The following is a 20,409-nucleotide window of genomic DNA, read 5'->3' on the forward strand; positions in this document are numbered from 1 at the left end:
GTTCCATCCAGTAGAGTGAAGCTAAAACCTACACAGGAATCACATGTTCCATCCAGTAGAGTGAAGCTAAAACCTACACAGGAATCACATGATCCATCCAGTAGAGTGAAGCTAAAACCTACACAGGAATCACATGATCCATCCAGTAGAGTGAAGCTAAAACCTACACAGGAATCACATGATCCATCCAGTAGAGTGAAGCTAAAACCTACACAGGAATCACATGTTCCATCCAGTACAGTGAAGCTAAAACCTACACAGGAATCACATGATCCATCCAGTAGAGTGAAGCTAAAACCTACACAGGAATCACATGTTCCATCCAGTACAGTGAAGCTAAAACCTACACTGGAATCACATGATCCATCCAGTAGAGTGAAGCTAAAACCTACACAGGAATCACATGTTCCATCCAGTAGAGTGAAGCATGTGTCATTAGCCACACTCATGCTCTTCTTTTCTTTCAATACTGTATAACCATTACGTCATCACATGCTCCGCGATGCATTTCATCTAAAGGTATGCATATATTTTTTATATATATTCCCACATTAAAGTTTGCTTGCTTATTACTTATTGATTATTTTATTTAGTCAGTCTAATCGCTTATTGTTGTAAACTGTAAAAAAAAAAAAAAAAAAAAAAAAACCTGCATTACCATTTATCTGAACCAGATCCCTTGTGTTGATCCCCTGCTTAGTCTGGCTTTGAGCACTGTACATGCTATGAGTAAACAGTTCCAGTGCTTTGTCTTGATTGATGTTAAGGACAGATGACCGCTCTCACATAAGTGAAAGGGTTTGCAGCTTTCCTCTGCAGTGCATTGACTCGACTTTGATTTATGACTTTTGCTCTTAAAATAGATGACATGTAATAAGATTTATCAAGGCGTAAAATTCATAGAGCTTATTTTATTAATACCACTGGGTATTCTTTAGCCAAGCACATCCCTTTATTCATGTGACTTAACACCAGCTGAACCTGTATACAATAAGCTGTCCAGTTGAACTTTAACCCCTTATCGATATTGTGACCACATGGCAACAGCTCATTTGGTATTTTAGCCGTCAGGGAGTTTAGGGTTTGGTTTGTTAAGTACAGTAGTTTATAGGACGATTCGTTGTTCTGCAATGCTTCTGTTACATTCAAATGGAACAATAACATTAATAATATTTATTAGTAATGTTTTGTTTTTCTGTTTGTTTTTTATAAATTTAGATCCCTGTCAGGACGAATTGTTGGAGGTGTGTGGTGGTTCTTCACCCTCATCATCATTTCATCCTACACCGCCAATCTTGCTGCTTTCCTCACTGTGGAGAGGATGGTGTCCCCCATTGAAAGCGCAGAAGATCTGGCCAAACAAACCGATATCGCGTACGGGACCCTGGACTCGGGCTCCACCAAAGAATTCTTTAGAGTGAGTCCTCACCTTTCTCTGGGTTTAAATCGTGTTGCTCCTTTCTGCCAGTTTGTATGCCACCCTGTTTTGCGGCAGGATGTTTGTGAATGCACGTGCGGGTGCATGGGGGGATATATCCATACTCAAAGTGACAGACCGCTTTCGGTCAGAGGTCATCTTTTTTTACTCAGCAGGTAAGGATTGTATTTAGCAATTAGACGGATGGGTGTCAATAGTTCATTGAGCAGGTATAAAGGCTGAGTGTATATAAGGAAACGGACTGCAATTAAGCAAACGGATAGGATGGTGTGGAATCAATAATGTATCAAAAACTGTTAATGAGGGAAGGCAGAGTAGACGTGATCCTTGTTCATGGAATAATCTAAATATCTAATCAATCATGCATGAGCAGTCAGAACCACTGCCTGAGAGGACTTCTCTGATACAACTAGAGACTCCCTACACAGGACGTATCAACTGATAGCAAGGGGTAAAACAAATGAACCAGTGACAGCAGCTTATGATTCAGTGTGTTTAAAAGGAAACCATTTCCTACTGAACATGCTTGGTGAATTTCATGGTAGGGTGCTGGCGTTTGTTGAATATTGAAGCGAATGAATAGAGGTATGTTATTTGCCATATAAATGTTGTCCTTAAAAATGTGCTGCAGTATGCCATAGCAAATAATGTTTAGTAAGACATGGTAAAAAAAAAACCAAAAAGGTATGGAAGCAAGGAGGGGTAAAAACTGTGGTAAACGGTAAACCGTGGTAAAGCTCAGTAAATGCATTGTATGTGCACGGACATTGTGCCTGCATGGACAAACTGCTAATACTATGAAAAATCACTTTCTATAAAGCCTGCCGATGGTGGTTTAACGTTACATGCTTGGTAATGTGTATATACAGTATTAATATATATATATATATATATATATATATATATATATATATATATATATATATATATATATATATATAATATATATATATATATATATATATATATATATATATATATATAATCTCAAGGAGCAGTGCAGTAGGTTTGTGAGATAATTGAAAGGCAATTTTAAAAATATACTGCTTTTAATGAGTGCCCTAGTTACACTGTCAGACTTTAAATTGGAAATGACAAGCGGGAGCCTTGTTCCCATGGGAATTGTAATTAAAATGGTATTTGGCTGAACAAAAGAAATCCCCAAAATGATTATAGAGGTTCTTCAGTAAATAATAAAGTGCTCTAATCATTTCATTTTGGAATACATGAGCACTATTCCAATGAAGCAAATGTTCTTCATTGCAAAATAATAGCTCTTACATGTCCAGTTGCCCTCCACACATATTCTCATCATTTTCTTTAAGTGGTAGCAGTCATTTTGAACCCTTGTGCATGTAACTGTCTGGCTGTGCCAGTACACATGGCATGCCGTGGGTTTACAGTGTTTGCATGGAAAATCTTTACTGAGAAAGCCTGCCGCTCTTTCGCAATGACTCCCTTCAGTCTTCAAAAGAACTTCATGAAAATTCATATTTATAAGACTAGAAGATCATTTCCTGAAGAAGGAATGGTGTGAAGACAAGACAAGATCTTAAAACACACCGACTTATATTAAAAAAAAAAAAAAGTATTTCTGTAACCAGAATTAAATCAAATAACAATACGTGAATTGCAAAGTATCTGTGTTGTGTGTTCGGAAAAGTTCATTAAATTCCCGTCATGGTGAATCTGTAGATGGGTCAGCTGATTAAATCCCAGCTACAGGTAAATAATTATAGCTTCCTATAATTACTAGTGATGCACCCTGAATGAAGCAAGCATACAAATTCTGTGCGCGTTAATGACAGCTGTGGTAATTGGAAGATAATTTTGGTTTTGTACCTATTGTGTATGCGTACAGTGCGTCAGTAATGATGTTGCTGCTTGGTTAGGCTGGGCGAGTGTGTGCTTTCTGATATCAACAAGCCTTTATTTTCAATATCAAGACAAACATGAATTTCTGACCAGTATAGAAATATAGACAGAGGAATTAGCATGAATAGTAACTGTGTAACAGCTGGCGGTGCACGTGTGTTATTACAAGGAAAGGCCACAGTGTTACCCTGTTATTGCATCACAAAGCCATTTCCATGTAGTTATACAGCACAGGAATCAATGGTATTACCCAGGTATTACAATGCAATTGCATATCTATTCATGCACTGTCACCTGAAGAAAACTTAAACTGATACATTTTTTTTAAGCAACCTTGTCTTTACCATTATTTTTTTTTTTAAAAATCTGCATTCTTAGGCCAGTCAGCATTGTAATTGATGTAAGTTTTTACAAGACATAACATAAGGCCAAGGATGTCTGTCATGCAAAGAAATAATCAAATTAGAGTTGGGGTTATGCTATCAGGATTTCTTATTGCTGGTCTTTAATAAGAAATTAGAATTGGGAAGTGGAGCTTGATGAAGATGTTTCATTGATTCAGTAAATATAGTACCAGGTCAGATCGTTTTGAAGGTCAAAATATAAGTGATACTGCCAACTCAATCATGTCAGGGTTAGCCTGAGCTCAAGGTGTAACAGAAATGTACACATTAAGATCATTTCAATTCAATTGATATGGAGATATAGTATTGTTGTGACAGGGTGACAATCTCTCGCATGTAAAGAGTATTTAGATTTGAGGTTTTTGTACCAGTACTTATTTTCATTTGCACTTACATATTCTACTATATAAATGTGCATACTTGTTCCACCAACTACATTAATAACAGTGTTATCTTTATATTCCTATTTACATGTGTTTACTTTATTTATATTCGTCAGTCATTCGTATCTCTATTTCCTGGACCGCACAGTTTCACACTTTGGGAATTCTGTAAAACAACATTGCCCATAAAATCCAAAATGCCTCATTCATTTGACTCCAGACAATTTATTATAAAAGGGAGTACAAATGTGGGCCAGTGAATACATTCTTCTTTTATGGTGCGGTCGCTTGTCATAAAGTATTACAATAACTCTGAGTTGCTGCCTTCATGAGCAGCAATACCCAGTGGAGCGTGTTGAAAGGGAATCTAAAGCTCTGCTAATAACAGTGGAATACCAAATGAACCAAAAGCTCAGTTTATTTATTTCATACTGGATATGATTTAGCCATTGATTACATTCAATCCAGTGTCTGTCCATGATAGTCCTATCCCTGTTCATAAAGAATTCACAGTAGGTTCCGGGTTCCGTGGAATGTATTGTTAATTATTGCTTACTTCCAATGAATTCACGTGTCACTTTTTTAAGAAGTTGCTTGCCGATTACATTGTTCATAATGGAGCCTAAAATAAAATGTTATCGTGTCATCTTTAATGATGCTGTGTTTGTCCAGCTTTAGCCTGCGTCAGGGTTTGCTCCAAGGGGTCAAATCTGTGATATTTAAAGCACCAGCCTGACATGTGTAGGCTCCTGCAATGGCATTCTTGAATGAAAGCAATTTGTATGGTGTGAAAGACCTCAAAATGTTGACCTGGAGAAAAGTCTTAGAAACCTGTCCTTTATCTCAGAAGTGTCCTTAGTTAGCTAAACTTAGATTGTAGCAAGTCCATGTATAAAAATACCATACATTAAGTGCCAGTCTACCTCTTTGTTGAAAACAAATTTAATCAACCTTTACGAATGCGGCATCAGGCTCATTACCTAAAAAGCGTGTTCCTGTTCTTATGCAATGCTGCTGATTAACAATGGATCACTCCGCTGAGTCCTTCTGAATGAAGTCTTGAAATGTAATGTTTCCTTGAACTGCCACATTACACCAAGGATTACATTATGCACCCGGTTGTATATTTTATTTTTCAAAAAGAGATTCATGTTAATCCAGCATTTAAGTAATCCCGTTAATACGCATTTGACCAAAGTGACTTTAAAAAGTCTTATCACATTTTAATCCAGTTTGACTAAACTGAAGTGTCCTAATTCACCCTGATAACTGGTTTCAAGAGAACGGATGCTCACAAACCCAAGACAAATGACCTTTGCAGCTATTTAGCAGCACTTCTGTAAATAAAGCTCCATGTCAGCACTCTGTGTGCGTTTGTTTTTTACACTTTGCTGAAAGTGTAAATTGCTTTTTTAATTTCTGAGTGCTTGTTTTAATTGGGCTGTTACAGCGCAGGGAATCTGTGAAGAAGATGTGCAAAAAAGTTTAAATAATCTAACTGTAGGTAAATAATTAGATCTCATAATTGACTCTTTTAATCGTAATACCCATAAGAGAAAACCTTACGCTTTTAATGGTTAGAATGATTAGTGTTGCTGATTTGCAGGGTCTGATGTTTGGAGCTCAGCATTTTCAGCAGCTGGGAGATTATACCCTATACACACTACCTGAAATCATGGGATTGACATTCACCTCATTCACTATTGCAGTTTTAAAAAGCAGTGTGAAATGTGAATAGGCTATTAGATCCAGGCTTGTGGGAACCTGAGAATCTGGACTGCATTCTAATATAGTATGCTGGCCCTCTAATTGTTGGGACACACAGGCTATAATATCAGCCCCTTATATTTTGAGGATAGCTGTCACAACTCTCAGTAAGGACACAAATTAACACGCCCTGACTTGACTGTGCCCCCTTTCCCTTATAACATTATCCCATAGTAAGTGTAATAAAGCATGGTGGATGCATGGTAAAGCATAGGCAAGCACTGTAAAGCACAGAGAGGTCTGGTAAAGCATAGAGAAAAGGCATGGTAAACTATGGTAAATGCTCACTATAACCATGGGGAAAGCATGGGAAGACCGCAAATGCACTGTGGTTAAATGTAAGGGTCTACCCTGGCACACACTCAGAATAAATGGTTCACACCTCAGCTATGCTTTTTTGGGTCTTGGTTGTGAAATGCATGGCTCTGCATGTGATCTAAAATAATGAAGATTACCCCCAGCAGACCTAGTGAGTTTTTTTTCTTTTTCTTTTTATGCAGAGGCCCCAGGGTGTGCAGGAGATATTTGGATAAATGGCACACTCTGTTCCTTTTTGTAGCCTTGTTATCGAACCACCTTTAAATGAGGATGGCACTTGGGCTTGTGTTTGTTCTGCACTGTAATGCTGCATGTTAATGTTACGTGCAGGCTGGTTCTCCTTTACTGGAACACACCAGCCTCGGGATAGCTTGCTTCTTGGGTGCATGTTTTCATTCTATACAGCAAGTCCTCTTCTGATGCATTACATTGTATTGTTTTGAGCTATGCAATGCTGGGTAAATATAAGAAACCGTACGGTGCTAAATGGTGAATGTGGATTTATTTTGTGTAATGCAGAAATGCCAGCAAAGCATGGCTAAAGCACCATGCAGTTCCATATGGAACACACAATGTTATGTATACAATGCAATATCGAATTGAAAGCAGCTAGAGTTACATGACTGTAGCTGGGCTTTCAAGAACCATCTGGACCGATTCCCTGTCAGATATCACTGACTTCAATCAGGGTTTAAAGATAGCCAGGTGGCTTGCCAGTGTAGCAGGTTGGAGGCTGGGTGTGAACCACAAGCAAGTATCTTAACCACAATGCAAAAGAGCTGGGCTCGTCTTGGATAAAGGCACCTGCCAAATAAATAATAATAATAATAATAATAATAATAATAATAATAATCAGTATTTTGTATGTTTTTTCAAACTATTCAATGAATCACTCAATTTGCATACACTTTATTGAATTTACTGCATCTAAAGACAAAAGCAAATCTTTTCTGAGCTTAATCAGCACACGTTCAAACACCTACTCTTCAATTGCTTCAACCTCCAGAATGGTAAATTAGCTCAACTGACTTCAATTATCCTCCAGGTGTTGGTACTTTAACTTTCTGCAATGTGCACTATTCTTTAAGTGATCAGAAATGTATACAAAATTCAACGCAATGATCATATGACTATTTAACAAATGTGATCATTGGTTAGTACAGCCCTATTGGTAGATAGTTCTTACATTAACAAACGGATGTGTGTAGAGCAGCCTCTATCTGACTGACACATATTAAATACAGCAAATTAGTAAAGGACCCTAATACTGTAAAATACGGTGCCTGTACAATTTCTGTCAATGTGGACTGACCTTAAAATACTGCGAGAGCACGGTGCATGATTTTTATGAAAAGTACTGTTGTATAGGTTTTCTCAAACCTGCATTTCTTCACATTGACATGATTTGGAACAGTTAATCCAATAGCAATATTCTGAAACGTTCTCTGAAAACTGTTACGTAAGAAGAAATTGTGTGGGCATGTAGCCACACTAATAAAGAGAACATGCACACACCTGGTAAGCAGCGACAGCATTACACTTTCACTCTGGGTATCTGGAGAATGTAACATAGCAGAATACAGGATAAGCCTGTTTATAAAAAGGAATAACTAAAAGTAAACCATCATTATCCACAGTGAGGTTCGGAAACATTAATAAAGCAGGCCCCAATGGACAAGCCACAGTCTGCAAGACAGGAGCAAAGAGTTCAGCCCAGCTCTGGACCAATAGAGGTTAGCCTTGCAGGTTTGCATTGAGGGAAGATATCAGTTTACATTCACTCCGAGATGTTTATAAGCCCTTTTCAGGTAACAAGTTTTTACAGACAAACTGTACGGGAGATGAAAATACACTGTGACCAAGGAATTGCCACCAGGATTTGAGAACTGTATCCTGGGATTTGGTATCCTCTAGTTAGAAAAGCCTCTAGCTCTCTCCTGAATGTTATTTACCTGCCTGGTGCACTCTGTACAGCAGCGCACATCATGGCATCCAGGCCCACTGATCAATGTTTCAGTACTTAAGCTTTATAAACATGTGATAACAGCTGTTACAATTTTATATGTTTGACTTATGCAGTTCTGTCCAAATTTATAGCGTTGTCATGTGAGCGTTGCTGTGTGTACAGGGCAGCGACTTTTACACTGATGGAACAAGAGCGCCAGGCACTATAAATCTTCATAGAGCTGCAGTAGCCCTAAGTCTAAAGTTTTTTAAAATGATGTGAAATTAAAATATGTCTGTATTGATTGTGATTTTTTTTTAAAAACGTTATAATCGTATTCTGTTATTCTTTTATTTTTCTTTATATAACCCTAACGTGCCTGGCTTATTAAAGTAGCATGTGAGAGTGGGCAGGTAAGTGAGTATGATGTAGACAGATGGAGGGATACACATTTTCCTTTTCCTCCGCCTGTTTTCAAATCCGGGACTTTTGATGTTTTCCCTGGGATCTATAGTCAAGTAACTATAGCGGATTCGTTATTTGCACACTGTAATATCAACATTTTGGTATTTTGTCAACATTTTGAAACAGTGAAAAGGATTCCTGTTTTAACTCATGCATTTGTCTGTCCAGAAGATGTCAGTGGGATCTAATGTAAACTCTTCCCAGGCTCCTTAAAGCAGCCGTTCACAGATACAATGTTAGTGGCCTCGCCAGGTCTTTTAAAAGCTAGAACTCTGTGATATCAGCTGCTCACACATACCTAGTGGACATACTGTACTGCAGTCCCCAAGTCAGTTCTTCCCTGTGAGCAAAAGCTAATTAAAAAACGCAAAACAAGCCCAGCAAGTAACAAGTTTGTTTGGCTTGAGGACTGTTTCAAAGTTTGGGTCCGATTTAGGTAACCTAGTCACGGCTGCCACAGTGTGACAGCATTAAGAGGTAGGGAGAATCTGCTGATTTCAGTTACATTTAAGACACTAGTATTGATGAATGAAGTCTATAAAGCACTGAGGCGGTACTCATTCTGGCTACAGCAATCAATTCCTTAAACCCTTCATTTATGGGTCTTTGCGGATCTGCTTTGTAACAGGCATTGCGTCCAGGGGGGCTCCAGATAGGTGTCCTTCTCCTCGCCTGCTTCCTCTCCCAGGCCTGGGGAATCATGTTTTAATAATCATTTCTAAATCAGGAAAGACAGGCTCTGGGAAGGTTTCTATAGTGTATGCAAACCTGAAAAGAGGTTCTGTTTTTTAAATGGATGCAGTGTTTTAGTGTTTCACACTGTGGAGATCTAAGATATAAGATAGCAGGACTATGAAGGCCATGTTTTATATTGGTGTGCTCAATGCTACAGAGGTAACATTTTCATATCTTGAACGAGCAATGATATCACAATCATATGAACCGACACGTGTGTTAAATTATGATGCATTACAAAAGTGTCAGCTTATCATCCACATTAGTAGAAATACATTTATATTTCCCTCGTGACCATATAGGGTATTCAGTGGTCATTTAAAATGAGGTTTATCAGAGAGGTTTAACTATCTTATAAGTGTTTCAATATTACATTAAACATAACCATGTATCTTTAAAATTCAGATGATGGCAAAACTCATCCAAGATATCTTAAGCATTACTGATGCAGTATGTGACTAGATTTCAAGATATTTATGTACTTCTCAGCTACTCATTTGAATTTTTTTTTTTATCGATTTCTTGAACTATTTGAAGATATCTAAAACATGCTATTTAAAGATATCTACAAATACTTCGAGATAGCTTGCTAATAACTTAGATATATATAAAGAAATATCTTGAAATAAGTAATGATGTCTTTATTTTAGTTTGCCAAACATCTGCCTAAGTACAGTGTTTAATATATTTTTCTTTCTTTCTTTCTTTCTTTCTTTATTGCTTTCTTTCTCCTCCCTCTTTCCCTATGCAGCGGTCGAAAATAGCCGTTTACGAGAAAATGTGGTCTTACATGAAATCCGCAGAACCCACTGTGTTTGCCAAGACAACACCGGATGGGGTTGCCCGGGTACGAAAGTCGAAGGGAAAGTTCGCCTTTCTTCTCGAATCCACCATGAACGAGTATATTGAGCAGCGGAAGCCCTGCGACACGTTGAAAGTGGGCGGGAACCTCGACTCTAAGGGCTATGGTGTGGCGACCCCCAAAGGCTCAGCATTAAGGTGGGTGGAATAATATAACAATATCATCCATGTTGTTATAGTATTCTACCCACCCTGATGTTTTGTGTTGTCTTTTTATTCTTTCTTTGAGGACATCATGAGGTAACGGTTTTATGTGCTTTACTTTGCCTAAATTTGAAGGCTTTGCTTTTAAAGAACAAAAAACCTGGTAAATTTTACTTATTTTTTTCTCAATGCATCCATTTCTTTCTTTCTTTCTTTCTTTCTTTCTTTCTTTCTTTCTTTCTTTCTTTCTTTCCCTCCCTCCCTCCCTCCCTCCCTCCCTCCCTCCCTCCTTCCTCCCTTCCTTCCTTCCTTTCTTCTTTTTGTCTCTTTCTTTCCTTCGTGTGCGCTGTCCTCTCTGACTGTTTGTTGTCGCTTTCATTTTACAGTTCAATGGTTTTTCAATTTACCTTATAAAAGCTGAGCTGTCACATGTGACGAATGTTAATTGCATGGTGTTTGTTGTTGTTTCTTTCTTCTCAAAGACAAGCTCCCCATCCCGCACACTTCAGTTCTGAGCAATGTTATCCTCCATGCCACCTTTCCAATATTTAACACTTTCTTTGCTGTACAAGCGTTTCTTATCTCTCCATATCCGTGAAATTCTTAACCAATTTGTCCTCTCGTGCTCCTTATATTATGATTATTACAATGATTCTTATGATTATTATTAATCGTCATTCTTATTATACGTTAGATTTCTCACAGACCTGTGCATTTTCTTACAAGCTATGTTTTATCGTTTCAAGAAATGCTGTTAACCTGGCAGTATTAAAACTGAATGAGCAAGGCCTCTTGGACAAATTGAAAAACAAATGGTGGTACGACAAAGGAGAGTGCGGCAGCGGGGGAGGTGACTCCAAGGTCAGCCTCAATGTCACCAGAATCGGGTACCTTAGTGCAGAGTAATCGGCAAGGCTGTTAACACGAAAAAAAAAAAAAATAATAAAATGGCAAACAAACACTCACTAGTCCAACAGCATTGATTAACATTGATGTGACTTTACCAGTATCATTAGCAATTGGGATCAAACTCAGGGACCCCCTACTTGCCTGATGAGGGGGGGGGATAAAAGAACCAACAGATTGTTTGTGTTACTGAAGAGCGTTTTATGTGTAGCCATTCGGGAGATAAAAAACATCTTCCAAACCAAATGTGTGTAGAGGTCGTTTTCCAGCTGTATTATACAGTATGTGTAACTGCATCCATTTACAGAAGGGGTACAGAGTTGTTAAGGTCAGATTATATGAACTTGTGACATGCAAGCAGGGGTATGAAATTATTCTTTAGACACGTTCTCAGTTAGTGATGGATTTCAAGGTCAACTTTATGTTCCCCTGCAAAGATGAACAGCACCGGTGTTTGGAAAGTTCACTCTGCTTTATGCATTTGGAGGGCAGTCTGTTTTCCAGAAACCCATGAAGGTGCGTGTGTGTTCAATGGGTATTCAGAAGAACACGAGAATCATTCATTGAGCTTCAATGCAACGGCTCTGTTTCTATCTCACAGGCTTGACAGCCACACTGAAATTGAAAAGTTGAGGTTAATTGAAAATACAGCCAGAATTTCTGACTCGATCTCACATAATCATGATTGTATGCTATTTAGACACCATTTCACTTTTTTTTCTCATTTTGCTCAGCAGTCACATGTTGTATAATTTGGATTTTAACTTAGCATACAGTGCCACCGGGTGGCCAGTGTTTGAATTGCTTTCTTATTCTGCATGACCTTAATGTATGAGTGTCGAAAGTTTTGAAAAAGAACCGGGATTTAGAATATAAGATTAGAAGATGTCTGCAGACGACAGCCTTTTTTTTTTTTAAATCAATTTGCAAGTAAAATGTAATTTAGTTTCAGTCCTGAACATAGAACAAGCATCTGTCTTTATTGAAATTGCATTTTTTCCATGAGTCATAAAATAAGACTTAAGGAGGAATTTCATTCCATTTGTAAAATGAAGGATTGACAGGTGGCTGCTGGTTTTGTTGGAGCAGGAAGCATTATAGGAAAAACAAGGCTTTACATCTGCTTTTGCAATTGCAACATTATCACTTGGCTTTGCCCTTTGTGTTGTGCTGTAGATCTCTTGTATGTTTGCTGGTCTATTATATCATGCAGATGTACAGATACTTCTCAATACAACACAACAGATGAAACTTGCGGTGTAATAAGACCACAAGCCCTACAGCACAGGAAGTCTTCTGCTTCACCATGTGGCTGTCAGAACATGTTACTGGATAATCAGATCAATTATGAAAGAAATAGCTTTCAACAGCAATACAGTTACAAATACACAGTTCAAAATGAGTTTATTGAAAAAATCCATCATAAGTACTGACACCCATTCATCATTCTTATGATTTTGCATAGCCTGGTTTTATTACAGCTGCTAAACATTTTGCACATGTTTTTTTGTGCCATGCTTCTCAGCATATCTGTGACAACTGCTCAGTAATCAAAGGCTGGCTGCTTTTCTCTCACATCTGCAGCTGTAGTCAGCAGTGCCCATAGAGACGGGCCTTGGAACTTAAAATATCAAAACACAGATTCAAAATGAACATTTATTGCAGGCTAGGGGAACGGTATATGAAATGATTGGTGTCAATAGTTATGGGCCCCACGTCTCCAGTCTCATTCCCCGGTGAGCAGCAGAAGGGACGGCTCATGGGGAGCCTCTAGGATGGGAGCCAGATGGTGTTGTACTGCTGAGCCTTGAGAGCAAGTCCCAGTGTGCACGGGCTTGCTCCTCCCAGCCCCTCTCCACAGACATCTCTGTGCTTACTTGCTGAAGCTACGAGCGCAGTCTAGGGGGAATCCAGATCATCACGGGAAACAACCAGCCTGAAAGTGTATTTAAAAACAAAAGCACAGGTTTTCCCTGTCATCGACAGCAGCTGTTCCTGTCGACTCAATAGCAAGGCATTTACAACTGCAGGTTTCTACTGGAGTCAGGGTTCAGGAGATGATCTGATCCCTTATAATTTATAGAAGAATCTTCTGACATTTTGTACTGAGTTGAGACGGAAATAAACAGGTATGGTTACATTTTATGAACATCACCCATGAGCCGATCCACCAACAATCCTGGTGCCATTTCCATTTCCGTCATTAAAGCACTTGGCTCATCACTAAGGAAAGGCTATTCCCCTGGTTGGCGTTGGGTATAGCTGTTTCTTCCTTGGTGTAAGAAGGACATAAGTACTATCCTCAAAAGCATGCAAAGTTCAGACCTTCTTACCAAGAAATTTGCCAAGAGAGACCGACATCATTATGATATTGCTTATGCTGCTTATGTTTCTCGTTTATTCATTGTTTTAAAAAATATAAACCTTTATACTTTTAACTGCATGTTTTAAAATACATTGTATGCAAGAGGCCCATGGCAAATCATTTTGATTGTGTTTTCCTACCCGAGAAAAATGGGAAATAGATGCAAAAACGGGATTGAGGTTCTAGTTTTAAACGTTTTTGAAGATCTGCGTAGTTAGCTGCAATCAAGCAGTGCATCTAGGAAATCCAAACACAGTCATGCAGAATCTTAACGAGATTTTCATACGCAGTCTAATTGAATGGACTCTTGCTTTTTGAAAACATTGCAAATTATTTAAAACAGCAAGCAAAGTAACCTGAACTTTGAAGAAAGAGTACAAAATCTCTGGAGGTAATTTCTCATTCTTGCATTCATCCAGATGGCCTGCTGTTTGCCTCAAGCACGCTACACACACACTTGTAATCTCACAATACTCTTTAATGCACATAGCATTATACTCCGATCTCATAAAGACATTTACCTGGGTTTCTCTGCTCGAATGGGGTGTATACAATATGTTGCATGGAGTTAACAATGCAAATGTTTATAATTTTAAGATGAAAATGAATAAACAGAATCCTAAGAGGATCGGTGATAACATAATGCCTTGCAAACGAAATCCTACATGCCAGAGTGGTTACTATAGCATCCTCAAAGCAGACTGATTGTGAACTAGTTTGTTATGTAAGCCTGTGTTGCCTGAAGCTGCTCTGCAGAAGTCTCTGAACGACTGCTTGCTTCCTCGGTACTAGACTGCGGTACAGAAGCTCTAGCACGGCACCTATTTTCTCGTTTGCATCTATGCAAACAAACCCACAGTATGCCATGGTTACCCCTCACTTTTTCACTTTTTCCTGTGGTATGAAGTGTCCTCAATCCAAGGTAGGCCAGGGGTTTGTTCCAATCAGTGTGTCCTGGAATCTGGAGGTGCTCTGAAGGTGTCTGTATGCTTCTTTTGTAAGGCGATGGCTACCCTTCTCTTCAGCTGGCACACTATCCAGCTGGTTGTTTTCATTTGTCTATCTGGCAAGAATGGGTTCCCGTTTGATCAAACTTGTTAAGAACTGGTAAAGGAGCAGTAGATATTTTAACCAGCTTATGTTTCAGTGTTCCATTTGATACTTCCTTCCCTCCCTCCTTGTTATACTTTATCACAGTGTGTGCCGATTACTCAAAGCGATATGGGTAGGCCCTGGCACCTTAGAATAGCTGTGGTATTTAAAAGGTAATAGACAGCTTGTCTGCACTCTGTGTTGTTGTATTGGCCAGGATCCCTGCTTTATCGCTTTGTAAAAACTGAAGTAGTTTAAAGATTGAATAACATAAAATAACATAATATAATGTTATTTATGTTATTTCCCACGTGAAGAACTCCTGTAAACCTTGCAGTATTGAAACTCAGTGAACAAGGCATCTTAGACAAGCTGAAAAACAAATGGTGGTACGATAAGGGTGAATGTGGAGCCAAGGACTCTGGAAGTAAGGTCAGTCACTGCAGGTCTTTTGTACTGATTCCAAAATTGCATTTTGACCTATTGTTCATATGCAAAGAACAGCAATATTTAGAAAACATATTTTATTATTTATTTTTCTTTTTTTGGTTTGTTTGTTTTTAAATGAAAACAAATTTCAAACACTGTTATTATTTTTTTTTTTTTAAAACAATAAGTATTAAACTATTTTCCCAGTTACAGTACTTATTTACATTGTATTATCCAAAAGATACATTCAAGTTTGTATTTTTATGTACAATTAAGAAAAACTGTATTATTATTATTATTATTATTATTATTATTATTATTATTATTATTATTATTATAGGAATAAGTACAGCATGCCTGGGGAATATGTGCAACTCATGTATAAATTTTATAGATAATTATTACTGATGCTAATATTTTTTATAATCTGGGTATTTAAAGCTTGAGTAGTGTCATACTTGCTCATTCTCATACTTGACATCCATTAACTTTCTGAACCATTATGCTGCTGTCTTTATTTACCAAGTTTGCTATTAAAATCAATTTATTGGCGTTGTTACTTATTTGCATGGACAGCGTTTATTCGATTTTTCAACTTCATGCAGTGTGGTGGACAAACAAAATGTATTATTCTGACAAACTAGTCCAAGCTGACCTGCAAATGCCATGTGAAATGCAATGTGTGTTTGGAAGTTATGTTTGAAATAGTATTGTCTAAATAAATACATTTTGTTTGCACACTATATGATGTTAAGGAATGTTATAAACCTAATATTTAACCCTCTGAGTTCAAATAAGCACAGCAGATATGACTTTCCAACATAAAATTCTGGAATAATTGCGTTTAGATAGTTATCCTTTAGCTATTTTGACTCTAAAATGACCTGCCGGTCCTCATAGGGTTAAACTGCAAATGGTAAAACTCTTAATAACTTCATTTTCAATAAATTAATTTGGTAGATAGCAGCAGCAAAATGGTTTAATGAACTTCACTGAGCTTGCTTATGAGTTGTAGGATTACAGACTTTAAAAAACAAAATAAGATTATTTCTCAGTGCTCAGATAGTCTAGAATATGATTAAACTACCATTTTTAATTTTTTTTTTTTTGTTTCTTTTTTACTGAGTCAGTTTAGTCAGTTTCGACCTGTGAGTTACTGCCTTCCTTTCAGTGGTGTCTCTCAAAAGAGCCACGGATCAGAGTAGATGAAAAATAACACGACATCCTCTACATTCACCAAACTAGCTTTACTCAGCAACAGACACTAGCAGTGGCCATGGCTGTTCCTCCACTTGAGGATGGCAAGATGGCAGGAGTCCAAGGTTCCACCAATTTATTGGCAAATGCCAGTGAGGAACTTGGCAGTTAGATATTTGCTTCCAGCTCTTCATCCCACGACAAGAACCTAAGCTCTAATGATAGCCTTTTCTTGTGGGGGGGTTGTAGCAATATTGCATTAGCGTTAGCGTTAGAAACAGAGCATGAAGAAGGGGTCTGTATTTGGCTGTCGGCCTTGACTGGGATTTGAATGGGAGACCTTTCCAGAAGGGACAGAGACCAGGGTTATTGTTTGAGTGCAGCTTTATTCTTATTAGCTTGTTTTGTGCAAGCCCTGCTTCCTGTATGAGACATGCTAACTGTTCTGTTCACCTTTCTTAGGACAAGACAAGTGCACTGAGTTTGAGCAATGTGGCTGGAGTCTTCTATATTCTTGTTGGAGGGCTCGGGCTGGCCATGATGGTAGCTTTGATAGAGTTCTGTTACAAGTCCCGAGCAGAGTCCAAAAGCCTGAAACTTGCAAAGAATACTCAAAACTTTAAACCTGTTCCCCCAACAAACACCCAGAACTTCGCCACCTACCGAGAAGGATACAACGTGTATGGAACAGAGAGTGTTAAAATCTAGGGGTATGAATGAGAATCCACTAACCCTGTACTGTGGGTCTTACTGTAAATTTCATAATTGACTTGGCATTTATATTTTTTATTAATTTACTTTTTTTCAGTTTTTCTGTCGTTTCTTTGTTTAGGTGTCAGACATTTTCTGTTTGCAATTCGTTTAATAGTGTCCGTCTGTTTTCTTGAATGCGGTGTGTCAATAACATGCCCTTTCTAATTGGATCTGCTCTGTCTTACTGCTTTCCAGAACACTGTTTTTCTAAATAAAATAAGCCTGCCATTTCATGGAATGTGTAAAAGCCAGAACAAGCCAGAACAGTCATTAACTGATACTAACCAACCCAAAACTCACTTAGTAAAAGCACCACCGCTTGAAGGAGGGGAAGTATGGGGTGAGCCATGCGATTGTGGTTTGCACTTAGTTGCCTCTCTTAGCTGGGGGCCCACAGAGAGTGCTGTATTGGCCTTTGCGCTCCTGTGTTTTGGTGGTGGGGTGGAATTAGCTGGGCATAGCGGATGTCAGGCAGAGTTTGGTAACATCAGCTGCTTGGGATAGCATGTGGAAAGATCTTCCTTATTGGTAGGTGGGTTGCAGTGGTGAGTCCCACATTCAAAATACAATATAATACAGATAAAACATAAATATAAAAGATAACAGACTTGTCATTTAACCAACCCAGGGAAATCCTGAGCAAATCTGGAAGTATTCTTCTGTTTTTCGATGACACTGATGTCAACCCAATCCAGACCCATTTTGTCTTAGCAGGACTCAAGCCAGGACAGAACCGCTGGCAACGCGATTAATTATGACAACGAGTGCTTGTTCTGCTTTTGCCCTTTCCCCTGTTCTGTTGCAATGTGGTGGTGGAGGGTCATTGTCTCTGTTTTCCTCTGCTGAACAGCTGGTGGGCCAGCAGCTGCACACACGTTAAGGGTGACATCTGTGACTGGGAGCGATGAAGAGAATGGCCGTGCCATGGGCCTCGACAACCCACGGTCACTGCACGCTGCCCCCCCCCCCCTCCCCCTGGGTGTCAGGCCTGGCACGATAATCGTTGACGATGCAACTGACTTGTTATTTAAAAGAAGTGAATTCTTCCTTCAGTGCCTTATGGATCATTCACAGAGCCACAACAGCAATGCAACTCCTCACAGTAGTATATTGCTTTGCTTGATAAAAGAAATGGAGAAATGACACATTTTTCTTCAAATGGGAAATCGTACTTTCTGGTTCGGATAAACTATTTCAAGAACAAAAGTGATCATTAGCTGCCCCTGCACAACAGGACACGCTGTTCATGTAGACAATTGGAGAATATATCTAAGTTAAGAAGATACGATGGGAGTGGAGGGAGTCTTCTTCCTTGGTTTAAAATCTCCTCATCTTCATGCAGTTTGCTGACTTTAACGTCCCTTCGGCAAGGCAAGGCAACATGTGGTGTATTACAGAATGCTCTAGGTTCCACATTTTTGTTTCACATTACTACATTCAAAATAGAATTTCTGTTGGTGTGCTTCTCTCACGAAAGAACAGGACACCAATCTTCAGGCAGTTGTTGCTTTTAAAATGTATTAGCACAAAGCTAATGTTAAAAAGTGGGGAAAAAATGTTTTATTTAAGACCCAAAGAATTTATGTCCTGCTGACCGTATAGAAATTGCCTATCAAAACTGTATGTGTGAAAAAGGTGTGCAACTTTGTTTACATCTAGTAAAGCCAACTGCAAAAGGAGTGCACGGAATTCATTTGTCATGAAAGCAATTTCCAAACTTGATTTTGTGCCAGATAGCTACTTAGCTAATATCAATTCTTGGGGGAGGGTGGGGGGGAGGCATAATTGTGAGTTACTAAAACAGACTGTTCAAAAGAGCACCTGCATATTAATTACCTCTAATGTGACAGCATATGGTTTTATAGTGTGAAGTGTTCTCTTCCTGGCAGTCGCGCTGATGAAAGGTCATTTGAATGTACAAGACAAGGGATATATACTGGAAAGAACAAAGCGACATCCAATTCCTAAGCACTTGTCACACCATGTTACAATTTACAATGCTTGGGATACAGAGCAGTAGAGCTCCCATTGCCAGCTATCATTGAGTTCAATACTTGTGCTAAATTCATTTCTACAAAGACCTGCCAATGCCTTTACAAATTTTTAGATCTTAGTTTTTGTTTTTAAGATGGACATTTCTGAATCAAGCTGTGTTAAGTTTTTTTTGTTGTGCAAAATTTGGCAAATATTGGAAACAAGGAGGCAAGGAGGCAAGGAAATTGTAACACATTTCAATCTAGAGATACCCCTGTTAATATGTTTTACTTTCTCAAAGAAAACTAGGATTCCACTGTCTTTAAGAAATGTAAAAGAAAGAAAGAAACTGTGCTTTATGAATATAACTCAAAAATATTGCAGAAAGATAGTTTTCTATAAACTTTTTTTTTAAAAAAAAAGAAGAAAACAATTTAGAAATAAATGAAAAGAATTTAATGTAAAGAAAACTGTACACTTGTTCAAACAAATTTCACGAGAGCAAAAGCTTTTCAGGTGGGAGTTTGTTTAGATTTTTCTTACTTTTAAAACTGCATGTACAAAGTGGTGATTGCGTAACAATCCTTGCTATTTACTTAACGCTGCAGAAGGGCAGCAGTAGTAACTCCAGGACTTTTTTTGTTTTGTTTTTGTAACTACACTTCAGTGAAAAGAAAAATTGCCAAGCAGCCTAGCGATTATAAAAGCATAAAAATAATAAAGAAAAAAAATAAATAAAACTGCATGTGAGAACATAAATAAATGATAAAGCCCCATTAATGAGGTATTGTACAAAGAATTTTAATACATTTTGTAAATAAACTGTATAGAAAATGCAGCGTCCTTGTGTTTCTTGCTAAGCGTTCTCTGAATGTGTGTGTGAGTGCTCTAATACAGCCTGCTTCTAACAAATGAAATGTGGAAGCAGCCAATGACCGGCATGGTGGGTCTGGAGTAAACCGACATGGGAACAGATCTATTTGATGTAACAATTACCAGCTTCCCACCAGCCGCATTTTGCCTTTAACAATGGTGACCCAGCAGAATGTACTTGGACATTTAGTGGACATTTCATTGCATTTAGTTTAGATATGAGCGATGACGTTTATGCAGTATTGAATGAGGAACTGAAAGACAGTTCATTTAACCCTGTATGTAGCTCTGGTGTACTTGTTTACCATCTAATAACTAATACTTGTTAAAAGCAATAGATACAAATCGACACAAACACAACAAATATCCCGTACTGTCACAATCTTATTTTACATTTTAAATGACACGGTTTTTTTTTTTTGTTAACTATTGATAGCTACATGTTTTTTTTGAAGTGTTTCCTCCATTCTTTGATTAACTCCTAT

The 20,409-nt window shown here is 38.2% G+C and overlaps 1 protein-coding gene across 6 annotated transcripts in view; it reads left to right on the forward strand.

Annotated features, from left to right (window-relative positions):
• LOC117412419 (glutamate receptor 3) overlaps positions 1 to 19,886 on the forward strand; it is an 82,331-nt gene extending 62,445 nt beyond the window's left edge. The window contains exons 12-16 of one of the 6 annotated variants that reach the window (XR_004545926.3): positions 1,219 to 1,417; positions 10,082 to 10,329; positions 11,082 to 11,196; positions 15,016 to 15,130; positions 16,787 to 16,924. Coding sequence is in view for 4 of the 6 variants with exons in the window: in XM_034020827.3 (XP_033876718.3) it covers positions 1,219 to 1,417; positions 10,082 to 10,329; positions 11,082 to 11,196; positions 16,787 to 17,032 (808 nt within the window). In the remaining 2 variants the exon portion in view is untranslated. Of the gene's footprint in view, positions 1 to 1,218; positions 1,418 to 10,081; positions 10,330 to 11,081; positions 11,197 to 15,015; positions 15,187 to 16,786 lie in introns of those variants that run through there. The other 5 variants (XM_034020827.3, XM_034020828.3, XM_034020832.3 and 2 more) reach the window with 5 other exon arrangements.
• Positions 19,887 to 20,409: the final 523 nt, after the last annotated feature.

Source organism: Acipenser ruthenus, chromosome 16 (genome assembly GCF_902713425.1).
Source record: "Acipenser ruthenus chromosome 16, fAciRut3.2 maternal haplotype, whole genome shotgun sequence".
Lineage (NCBI taxonomy): Eukaryota > Metazoa > Chordata > Actinopteri > Acipenseriformes > Acipenseridae > Acipenser > Acipenser ruthenus.